The 12,413-nt window shown below is 35.3% G+C and overlaps 1 protein-coding gene across 2 annotated transcripts; it reads left to right on the forward strand.

The window, feature by feature from the left end:
* Window positions 1-3,760: 3,760 nt before the first annotated feature.
* Window positions 3,761-6,790, forward strand: LOC147495299 (polygalacturonase-like). 2 transcript variants are annotated; one of them, XM_086566548.1, is made up of 9 exons: window positions 3,761-4,119; window positions 4,458-4,586; window positions 4,728-4,895; window positions 4,996-5,016; window positions 5,192-5,399; window positions 5,809-5,890; window positions 5,982-6,090; window positions 6,220-6,336; window positions 6,430-6,639. In XM_086566548.1, exons 1-9 carry the CDS (start codon window positions 3,889-3,891, stop codon window positions 6,493-6,495), a joined length of 1,131 nt encoding a protein of 376 aa, XP_086422674.1. In that variant the 5' UTR covers window positions 3,761-3,888; the 3' UTR covers window positions 6,496-6,639. The 2 variants fall into 2 exon arrangements, with proteins under 2 accessions (XP_086422674.1, XP_086422673.1); XM_086566547.1 differs by having other exon boundaries at window positions 3,763-4,119; window positions 6,423-6,790.
* Window positions 6,791-12,413: the final 5,623 nt, after the last annotated feature.

The raw sequence follows: 12,413 nt of genomic DNA on the forward strand, positions 1-12,413 counted from the left end.
AGGAAACAAGAATGTCAAGGACACCAAATTCTTCGGGGCGAAAACTAACCGACTCAAGCCCAAAGCCCAAAGCCCAACGCCAACGGGAATTGAGAATATAGATGGGCTCCAAGTCCAACCTATTTAAAATTCTTTTGAATAAAACTTGAGGTTATAGGCTCTCTATTCATTAGTTTAAAATCTGAAATACACATATCTGTTTTGTCTTCACCCATAATGGCTTGAAGTCTAGTTTTAAGGAGAGATACAAAATAGTTACCGCCATTAAAAGATTCGTTGGGCTACAAATCGAGGTAATTTTCCACTCTGAAACTAATCAAAAAACAATAAAACTCAAAATTGTGATTCTTTCAGGCTATTTTGTGCTCCGATTTCGTGGCAATAATTGATAATAACAATCCCACTCGAAGCTTACTGTTGATTACACGTTTTTAAATAATTAAAAACCAATACATCGGGGTATGATAACTCGTAAAAGAGAAACTCAGTGAAAGTTAGGAACATTGTACTAAACAATACAGTAAACTGAAAATCAGCAAGGTAATTGCACCACAAACCTAAGCCATAATTTTGGTGGCGCTGAATATCAACAGTTGATCGTGTTGGTATCATACTTAACTCCCAGTTATAGAATTATCATTTGTTACATGCCTTTAGTCTGAATCTTTATAAATACACATAATTCGGTGTAATCTTAAGTCTGATATGCGTGATCTAAGTGAAGCCTAGAAAGGTTAGCACGTACTAAAGCTTCAAACTGCTGCAATCTATGTTGGATACTACGTCATTTTGGTTTGCACCCTTTTCTTCCAACTAAAAAATCTTTCAATTTTTTGTGTTTCCATAAAATAAAAAAGAAAATAAATTATTAACTAAAATTAAAATTTAAAAATTTGCAAATAAATTTTTAATTTTGTGTTGCAGATTTTCCAAGTGGTCTCTTACATTCAATTACATTGCGAGTTTCTCAATTTTATTTTGTATTAGCTATTATTGTCAATATTTTAGGTTGTAATAAAGTAGCAATTTGTAATTACATTTACGTTTATTTAATAATTATGATAAAATTTATTTAAGAGTTTTTTTTTCCATAAATGTTAGTGTAGCGGCTTTCAATTTATTATATAAGATTTTATTATTATTATTATTATTATTATTATTATATAAAAATAGAATAATTTGGAGAGAGAATAAAATAAATATTTAATTAGATTTTAATTAATAAGAGTTAATGAATAGTTAAAAAGTAATTGATGTGTGGTGGATGGGTGTTTAGGAGATTTTTTACTCTTAAGCGCTTATGAGCAAATTTTTTCTCTTTGTCATTCGGCCTACTCTCTACATGTCACTTGAAAATAACTTTATCCATAAATTTTGGAGTTTTTTAGGTTTTGGTCCTCCTAAATAATAGGTATTTAAAATTTGGTCCGGACTAATCGATTTATTAGGATTTAGTCATCTTAAATCATCTTAAATAACCGTCCACCAAGTAGGCTATTCGTCAAGATGATTTAGGAGGGCCAAAGCCTAATAAGTCAATTAGTGGGGACCAAACCCCAAATACTCATTATTTAGGAGGACAAAATACTAAATTTTGTGACGTGGCATGAAAAGTAAGTGCCAAATGTCATCACCACATTTGTTAACTTGTAAAAATCCACAAGTTCCTAATCATACGCTTTCATGTAGTCATCTTCAAGTTTCGAAAATGGGCGGCCATTTGGAAAGGTGGTGCAGTGTGAATGTAATACTAAAGGTAATATGCATATTATGTCATGATTTTTGTGTTAGGCAGATGTCTGCAATATCTAATTGAAGGGGATTTCATTCGGTTGGGCTTAGAATCGGAATACTGCTTCGAAGACGAACTGGTGGTTATTATGTGTTCCTCACCTACTGAGAAATTGTTATTACACCTAAAGCTGTACCCACCCTAAAAAAACATGGCTGCAACAAGGGAACCTGGATTTAAAGTCAAAAGATAAGACATATTTGGGCAACAAGCCTAAATCACAAACGCAAGTACTTCTAACCCATCCCTCCTATTATAGGAAAAATTAATACGGTAAGGCTTTGTTGGTGATGCAATGTTTTCTAGTCCTACATCTGGGAGTGCACGCCAATGCCTTATGAAGGGTGCAAAGTTTCCTAACACACCATTCAATCTAGCACAAAAGCATGTGATGTCACTGAACATAAATCATGGTGTTCTGAAGCACATCGTATTTGAATTTGAATGGAACTATATATAACTTGAATTCAATGCTCATCTGCAAATGTTCCGTGAATGTTTTGATGTGTAAAATTAGAACGAGCAGCTAGCTAGTAACACATGCATGCTATATAGACGTCATGCAAACATAGGATGCAAAGTTGAAATAGGAGAATTGTGTCGTTGCGCTTAAATGCCTGATGTTCTTTAGTCCAGAGTCTATAACATTTTCGGCTGAAACGTTTATTAGGGCACGGAACCTGATTAGACAAGTGCACCTTTACCACACGTTGCACAGAGCCAGATGGGAGTGCCGGGAGCAGATAGAAGTTATATTTGACTCCTGATTCCTGAAGTAAATCTTGTATGGCCTATATTTATCTTTTTTTTTGCTAAATGAGTTGTTTTAAGATTGATAATAAGATAACTCAGCACTCAGGGGCCTCCCGTTTATCCAACCATGGGGTTTCCCTCCATACAATTCCATAACACCTGCAGCAAGACTAACGCTATGCTTTGCAGCTATGTCAACTGCAAAGTTTGCTTCAATTCTCTAAGCATGAAATGAAAATAGGGCCTATATATGCATGTCTCCAAACATTCATTTGTAGCTTAAAATAAACGTTCACATTTTTAATGTTTTAGTCAAAAGATCATTGAAGAGGGAGAATAGAATCATAGTTTAGCTCAAGTATTATAACGGACGTACAAGACCAAGTAAATATATATGCTCCTTTATTCGTTCCAAGTGAACTTTTACCAGAATCAATCATTAGTCTTGATTTTATGCTCCATCGGTGTCACACTTTCACCACAGTCTTGTGTGGGAGTTGGTAGCTAGGGTGGACCAGATTCCTCGGCGGCCCCAAAACCATCATCCACTCAAACTTTCTCCACACATAAAAATTTAGACTTATTTTTTCCTCTCAAATACCGCAAATACGGTAGATAGGTCTCATGTAACTATGCAACTATGTTAGGTAAATTTGTATGTGTAGCGTAAGCTAAGGAGGGAAAGGATATGGTCAAGGGAATGTGGGTATATTATTTCAGTTTAAATCACAACTTTAGAAACAGCTCGTGATAATACCACATACTGTAGTTTAACCACATGATAATAATGTAATATAATGTAATGTCAACGCTCTCACCAATCTGGCACCACCATATATAGCTGACCGTTGTACTTTGATGTACCAAACATAACGCGCAATGTATATCCTTATAAAGTATGTTATTGTCTCCATACCCGTTTTTTTCTGTTAAGCAAGCATGAAATGAAAAGAACCGAAATTTTAATTGACTTAGATTTGTGAGCAAGAGAGAAGACTTCAGACTAGGTGAAAAACTTAGGAAAAAGTAGGCACCCGACCAAGAGAAGAACCTTCCGTCCAATTCTCTCTTTTTTATCTAAGTCCATACTGAGTAATAAGTAATAAAGACAAGACTCAAAGACATGTTTGAGTAACTATATGTCTCTCTCTAGCGTCATAGGTACGGTTGTTAAGCAACCTCTTGTTACTATAAATACATAAGCTGATATGACTATGATCGATGTACTTCAATTCAAACTGACATCTTATCATTCAAGAAAGAAATATTAACTTCCACATTCCATAGCAGTTGCAGTTGTTTTATTATTTGTCTTTAAGAAAGTGAAAATATTAGTATCTATAATGGGTCAACAAAGGCTTCTAATGCTACATTTGCTGTTTTTATGGTTGGTCGTTTTGGTCGTTTTAACTACAAGTGCCTATGGTGCACATTTTAATGGTCTCATTAGCAAAGGGCCTTTGAAACTTGGTGCCGAAAGGTTCCATCATGTTGCTAGGCTTTCAGGTACATCACCTAATGTGTTTAGTGTGGGAGATTTTGGAGCTAAAGGTGATGGAAGAGATGATTCCCAGGTACCAATTCGGTTTTGGCTAGATAGCTAGAGATAGACTTATTTTAAAACTGCGTACCTCAAGTCAGTCATTTACATTCATCTTGTATAATACCACAAGATGAGTCATTTAATATCGAGACTCCTTACCAATCGATGCAACAATATATTTCTAGTCATCTTCATATATTAAAATTTAAAATCTCAATACCACGCACGTACTTGTTTCTCCTATGATGGTATATCCTTATATATAAGAAGGTCAATTTAACGACTTGCTTCAGTCGCCACAGATTTTGTTCCATTAATTTTCATTGTTATTACATTCGATCATGGAAAAGTAATATTGGTATATATCAGGCATTTATGAAAGCCTGGAAGAAAGCTTGTTCGACTTCAGCAGCTACTCTGGTGGTGCCTAAGAACAAGAACTATCTGCTCAAGCCACTTACTTTCTCAGGTCCTTGCAAGTCTAGTATTACATTGAATGTGAGTTCTATCAAATTATCTTTTAGGCTGCTTATTTAATTGAACTATGTATATTATCTTTATTTAGTAGTTATTTTGATCCTCTAGGGATCTGTACTTTACATTGCGTAAACTAATTAGTGCTACATTTCCTTTCATTAGATCTATGGAACAATCAAAGCTTCTGCTAGTAGATCAGACTACAGCAAAGATAGTGGACACTGGCTTATGTTTCAGAATGTTCAGAACTTCAAAGTGGAAGGAGGTGGAACTATCAATGGCAACGGGCAAATATGGTGGAAAAATTCGTGCAAAATCAACAAATCTCTTGTAAGTAACTGCATAAAATTTCATGTTCTAGTTTTAACTCTTAATTTTTCTCATTTCAATCACTGACTTATTTACTTGCATGATTTGTGTTGATTTGCAGCCCTGCAAGCATGCGCCTACGGTATGTTGATCTCCTACTTACATTATTATTTTGTATTGGACTGAAAAGGAGTTTCAAATTATCCAATACTTAAATCTGTTATTTTACAAATTAGAATTCCTTCTGGCATATGTAGTAATAAATTAAATAAAGTTTTTGACTGCATTAAGTTTTAATTTTGTTAATGTGGGAACAGGCACTAACTTTCTATGGATGCAACAACTTGGTGGTGAGAAATATCAAAATTCAAGATGCACAACAAATGCATCTTGTTTTCCAGAAATGTGTTAATGTTCAAGCACTCAATCTCCAAGTAACTGCACCTGAAGAAAGCCCCAATACTGATGGAATTCATGTCACGGAAACACGAAACATCCAAATTGCTAACAGTGTAATTGGTACAGGTATACTAAATTACTAATGATTGAAAATGGACCCAATACTTAATGTAATTCATATATGCAGTATTCAAGAGAACTGTTTGCATGGCCCTTTGAAACATTGAGTTTTGACCTGGCCTCTATGGAAAACAGTATTATGGTGCAATTTCACAAATTCCTAAACGTTGAATTGAAATATCTAGATGGCTTCTCCAAATATTTAGTGGATATTTCTCTTTGTTCTTGATGAATTGGAAAAATTCTTAGTATTCTGATGCGGCGCAAAAATTTGAGGCTCTGTAGAGTTTTAGGCTGTGCACATTCATGGAGTGACAAATATTTGCATAGTACCAACTACCAACCAGTGCCTTAAGTTTTTGTTTACCACATATCATGCATGATTTTGATTCAGTGAATGTTTTATGATGTTAAGGTGACGATTGTATCTCTATAGTAAGCGGATCTCAAAAAGTTCAAGCTACGAACATTAATTGTGGACCAGGACATGGAATCAGGTATCCGATTCTCAGTTACTAATAGTTTGGATATGTTGTCTTCTTGAAGAATTTTCCAGTTACTAACAGTTTGGATATGTTTTCTTCCCAGCATTGGAAGCTTAGGAGCCGGCAATTCCGAAGAACAAGTTTCAGACGTAATCATAGATACTGCAACCTTGTCAAGAACAACAAACGGAGTCAGAATTAAGACTTGGCAGGTAGATAGAAGTTCAATTCTTTTGAAGATTTTGCAAGAACAATTGTATGCGCTTATTTGCCTAGATGCATACCTAAATAGGTAGATACATATCTGAATAACAGTGTTTTTTTATATCTAAACAACACAGGGAGGTTCTGGAAGCGCCAAAAACATTGTTTTCCAAAATATTGTTATGAATGACGTCAAGAATCCTATCATCATTGATCAAAACTATTGTGATCAGGATAATCCATGTAAAGAGCAGGTACCTATAATGACCCAAGCTAAGAAACTTCATGCCATAATTCAACCCTGTAAATAGTTCTAATTTGATTGATCTTTTTTCCCCAGAATTCAGCTGTGCAGATCAGTAACGTTTTGTTCAAGAATATCAAAGGAACAAGTGCTTCAGAAGTGGCCATAAAACTTGACTGCAGCAAAACACGTCCATGTCAAGGGATCAAGATGCAAGCTATTAATTTAGTGGGAAAAAATGGTGCATCAGCTAAAGCTTTATGCAGCAGTATTAAGTTGACAAAACTTGGGGAGATTTCACCAACTTGTTCATGAATATACATGGGATTCTTTGTTATAACGATACAGCATATATAGTATAATCATTGATTGCAAAAGTTACAGAGATACAATAAGCAGATGCAAATAACATCTCATGTATTCATTTGTAAAATATAATTGAATAAAATTTGACAGAGTTTAAGTTTATTTTGAAATGGCTGAACTACTCCCATTGCAACATTGCAAATCTAGAGCCGCATAACGATGAGGCGTATAAATATTGAGACGCATAACGATGAGACGTAGCACATTCTAGCTGGCTACTAATAACACAAGGATAGACTTGATAAAAAAAAAAGTACACCATATCCTATGCCTAACATACATATCTCAAATTGAACTTGAACATATCCTATGCCTAGCTAGCTACAACTTTTCATCAACATAACAAGTTAGATCATACATAAATAACTTTCAGAAATCTGGTCTTTGCAGCTGATCGTGAGTTTTAGTTCCCAGCAATATATTTTAAACCCTCTCTTCAAAAATTAAGACGTAGTATTTGAATGAATGAATAGCATTTTCCTTCAAGAGTATGAAAGATTGAAAATGGTAATGGAAGTTTGAAGAAATTTCCTATTTTATTAAAATACTGTAATATTGGTATATGATACCAATTGAGTTGAGTAAAATACTGTAGGAAAGAATTGATTGGAATAATATAAGATTTGACTTGATTAGAGGCGCTAAATCGTTTTCTGTGATACTAGATATACCGGTCATTTCTTACGAAAAGTAATTGTTCTTAGTAAAGGGGTTTTGAGTCTTTGGTTCTACTATTGGTACTTTGGTAGTGACTAGTGATGATATTTCCACCAGGCATTCATGAAGGCCGGGAAGAAAGCTATGGGCTAATAAGTAATGGGTTTTTTTTTTTTTTTTTTTTTTTTTTTTGACTGGTATGATGCATGTGGCTGACGCACATATTGTTTTTATCCACAAATCAAATGATTAAGACAATGAGAGTAATATTGTAAATATAGGAAAATAATATGGGCAAAACAGTCTTAAAAAATGTGACCAAGAGTCACAAATCACAAAATAAACAAATATTATAGTACTGTTGTGGGACTGTAGCTCAGGGTCAAGATTTTTAAATTAGTAAAAGATAAGTATAATTTATTAGAAAGGACGTGCAAAGCCCTGCTACAGTTAGTGATTGAGAATATCACAAGTTTTGCAACTGAAAGGAAAACATACGGAGAACTAAAATAAAATAACATGCCTATAATAGTACATCCCCAAAGTGGACCATTATCACATGAGGCCAATCCAATACCAAGTTCTTGAATTGGTATTGTCGCCTTTCCTCATAATTAGACATCCAATGCCACAACACCCCTTTGATCTCCCCAACCGTTTGTGAGATCGAACATTCTTTATTCCTGAAAATATGATGATTTATGTTCTTCCATATTACCCAAATAACAGCATATGGTAATAGACTCCAAATAATCGATCCGAAACTCTTCCCTCTCCTTCTCGGCCAATTTGCAAGAAATTCTTCAACTGAAGCAGTTGCGCTAGCAAAGGAAACGCCATAACCATTGGTTGGAGCATGAGAGTCCATACCTCCAAATCAAAACAACAATGCAAGAACACATGACTAATGCTCTCCATAAGCATATTACACATAGTACAAATGGGAGAAACCACCGTACCTCTACGAATTAGAGCATCCGCCGTTAAGGTACGCCCAAGCATGACACACCAAAAGAATAACTTCACTTTTAGAGGAATAGGGATTTTCCAGACAACTTTTGAAGGAAAAGGGGTGGATATTTGTTCCAGGGACGATCATGTTCACGGATTTTATCATAGAAAGAGCTAACAGAAAAGGTGTTGGTCTTGGTCTACCGCCATAAGCAACTGTCCACTTCATCATTCAATTGGACTGTCTCGAGTAACACGGTTAGATTAGCATATTGTTGGACTTCCCAATCATTCAAACATCTTCTCAAAAACAGATTCCATGTGAAATGACTATTCTGCATGTGTCCAAACTCATGAACATATCCCTTTTTATTAGTGGACGCTTGAAAAATAAGAGGGAATTGGTCAACCAGAGGCACTTCACCGAGCCATACATCCTTCCAAAATAAGCATTTCTGCCCATTTCCCACATTGAAATTAACCCCACTCTTAAAATACGGCAGTACCTTCACTATGCCTCTCCAAAGGCTACAACCGTGAGATTGAGTTGTTTCCTTGAGCCACCATCTTTGGTTGTCATTGCTATACTTTGCACAAATCACAGCACGCCAAAGAGAGTTATAACAACCCCAATTTTTAAACAACATAAATTACATTATTGTAAAGACTCAAATTCTAATTAAGGATATTTTCGTAAATTACATATCAAACCTAGGGACAATTAGGTACTTGGTCGGTCGGGTTTACATTTCAAACTTACATAACTTAATGAAACCTAACTCCGACTCATAAGCCACGTAAAGTAAGCAACTCATATGCGAAAATTAGACAAAATGTCGGTTAGCAGCTTTTCTGCGTTAGATGCTGGCACGAGTTAACAGCTTACATGCATGAGTGGGTTATCGTTATAGCATGCGGTGGGATAGAATGTAGGAAATTAAATTAAGCTGGATGGGTTGGAAAAAATATTTACGACGCTAAGTCAAATTAGTTAGCGGTTAGGAGTTTAATTATAACTTCAGGCCTAATTTAAACATTTTGGGCTTGGGCCTTAACTAACTAAACAAGTAAAGACAAAAATAGAACAAAATCGCACAAACCAAAAATCGCCCAAAAATCTATCGCACCCAATTTCGCCTAACACTTAAATCCTAAGAGAGAGAGAATCAATTCTCCCAATTTCATCGATTCAAACCCAAATTTCTCACACCCAATCCTTAGAAACCTTAAACTCAAGTGTGGGAGTTCAAATTTTCAGCGTACCAAAGTGAAATCAAGCGAAAGGTGAGTTTAATTTTGCCTCCAGTAAATAGTTTAAACTCGATTTCGATGGAGTTGGTTGTATTGATGAAAAATAATTGAAATGGGGTGGTTTTTAATGTCGGCAGTAGCTAATTGGAGGGCTATGGCTTAGCGAATTTGTGGAGAAGAAAGCTAAAGGAGCGATTCTTACTGACTTGGTAAGAATTTTGATTATCCACTCCATTTTTTAGCAGTTCATGTCGGTTTATAATTGTTTAAGAGTAGATTGAGTAATGAACGATTGATAAGGAATACAACAGTAAATATTGCTAGAATTAATGTAAATTGAAGGGGGTGGAATTTGTTGTAGTTGGAATTTGGAATGGATAGGATTGGTGTTAACGTGAGGTGCAGTGCTAGAAATGGCCTGTAGCTCTGCTAACTGTAGTTAGAGGAAAAATTTCCTGAAACCAAATCCTTAGCGTCGAGATTCTTTTCGACTTACGTTAGATAAGAAGTTCTCATTCGTTCAATAAATTTTAATAACCGCCGTATATGTATATGATGTTATAGAAGTTAAATAAGAGTGGATTCGGTGAAGCGGGCTTGATTCGGTTAAGTGGGCTTAAGAAGAACGGAACTTGCTAAGGTAGGAACCTACATACCAATATATAGCCTGCTTATTTTCATGCATGATTTGAATTGTTTAAATTGATAAGAGATAGTTTGTGTATCAACCATGCATGTATATGTGATATTCATGTTTTGCATTATATTTTCCCCGATATAAACTAGATATATGGATAACTTTCGTGTGAAATGAATTTTTGTGAAATCTGGGTAGCTGGGATTGTTTTCTTTCGTTAAAAGAGAAAAAAAACTGATTTTGTGAAGGGTTCTCGTCTTTTGTCTCAGCAAGGAGACAGAGAGATGGATTTTGTAATGTGGGTAAGGATTACCCGGTTATTTGTAACTATGTGTGAGGTTCTGGATTGTTTAATGGATAGTTCGTTGTTATTTACGATGATTCGCCGTTTGGGAATCATCGGTTGTCATTTACTATGACTGGCCCGTTTGGGAGTCATAGGTTGTATTGAATCGACGGTTGGGAATCCAGGAACTCACACATACAGAACCAACAGTTTTAAAAGAAAAACTAAATATGTATCTATAGTATTTGGAAATAACCGGTAATATGAAATATATATATATATATATATATATATATATATATATATATATATATATATATATATATATATATATATATATATATATATATCAATGAAGGGATTTAGAAAAGGAATTGTGAATTTCTATAAAGAATGAACCGCTGGACGATTTTCGAGACTCTAAGCTCTAGGATTCCAACTGTGGTGTACACCTTTCGAGGTGGTGGGCCACTTTTAAAGGGATGCATCACTGGATGTAGTCCGGGAATTCCTTTTCTACTTTTCTAGATAACCATATTTGTACGTGTCACCCTGTATGGTGATTAGCTTGTGTGAGGTTACATGTTACCTAGATGAGGTTTAGATGCGAGGAGTGAGAGTTTAGTCCACTCCTGGATGTGTGTCAGGATCCTGAGCAGTCTGCAGTCGTTGAACGGTTGACCACCATAAGTTAGGTGACAGCCCATATGGGGGTCGTGGTCACAGGGCCCACCTGAGTCCTAAAAGCTTTGGGGATTTTGTGTGTACGAACACAACAACGGCATTTCAGCTCCCTGCCGGTAAAATCAGGAAAACAACGGTGCATGGTTTACACTAGGAAGTACTAAACCGAGATATGCCTGTGACTGGGGTTGAGTACCAATCGTACCCTCACCATTCTAATAGGATGCAGCGGCCACAATAGTTGTATGATGTTTGTGAAAACTATATTTTGAATATTAACGAGGCATGTCGAAATGATTTCTGCTAGTTAGTGATGTATTATATAGTCACGATATTTGGATATTATTATGGAAACCTACATGTTTTAAATGTTTTGCTATAAGTAGTCTATTTATTGGTTATATGCGTTTCTACTGGGCATAGTTATTTGCTCATCCTACATTAATATTTCAGCCGAGCCAGATGCGGAGGAGGCTTTTCCTACCACTAGTGAGGATGGTTATGGGGATTTGGATGGTTTCCCATATGCTTGACAAGGGGCAGAGTCAAGTTCATTTTGGGTTCACTACAAGAAACAAGGTCTTTGGCGACAAAAAAAATTGTCGCTGAAAATCGCAAAAACGTCGCTAATACAACTTGGCGACGCTTTTTGGAGTGTCGAGTCAACGTTGCTAATGCTATAGTCGTTAATGATATGTAGCCACGCTATTTTAACGTCGCAAAATAGCAGATATTTACCGACGTTTATTACTATCGCTATTTCTCTAATTTCGTCGCTAACTCATTTTGGTATTCTCAATATAGTAACGTCTCAAAAGATGAAATGTTGGCGACATTTTTAAAATTATCGGTAATAAAGCATTACTAGCAACGTTTTTAACGTCAATAAAAGTCTGAAAATTTTGAAAATTTTAGCATTATTAGCAACGTTTTAATCATCGCTATAAGTCCCAAAAAATTAAAAATCAAAGATCTTATTAGCAACATTTTTATTGTCACTAGAGATATCAGTAATTTAAAACTTTAGTTATATAAATGACGTTGTTATCATCGTTAAAGATCTAAAATATTTGAATTTTGTGTATTTTTAGTGACGTTTCTATCGTCGAAAAAAGTAAAACAAATTAAAAAAATTAGTGTTATAAATGACGTTTTGATTGTAGCTATCAGTTAGTTGTGATCATGTTCCCACACTATTTTGATCACTAATATTGTTGCCGATTGTGCACCATTTGTACAATTGTCTCCCCCCCTG

The sequence above is a fragment of the Coptis chinensis genome, chromosome 6, assembly GCF_015680905.1.
Source record: "Coptis chinensis isolate HL-2020 chromosome 6, ASM1568090v1, whole genome shotgun sequence".
NCBI classification, from domain to species: Eukaryota; Viridiplantae; Streptophyta; class Magnoliopsida; order Ranunculales; family Ranunculaceae; genus Coptis; species Coptis chinensis.

What these genes read in the sequence shown, in the direction of transcription:
- LOC147495299 (XM_086566547.1), top strand. Translation starts at nt 3,889, where the DNA reads ATGGGTCAACAAAGGCTTCTAATGCTACATTTGCTGTTTTTATGGTTG. An exon ending in TAACAGTGTAATTGGTACAG is followed by an intron (nt 5,400 to 5,808) that starts GTATACTAAATT and finishes TATGATGTTAAG; the next exon opens with GTGACGATTGTATCTCTATA. An exon ending in ATAATCCATGTAAAGAGCAG is followed by an intron (nt 6,337 to 6,422) that starts GTACCTATAATG and finishes TTTTTTCCCCAG; the next exon opens with AATTCAGCTGTGCAGATCAG.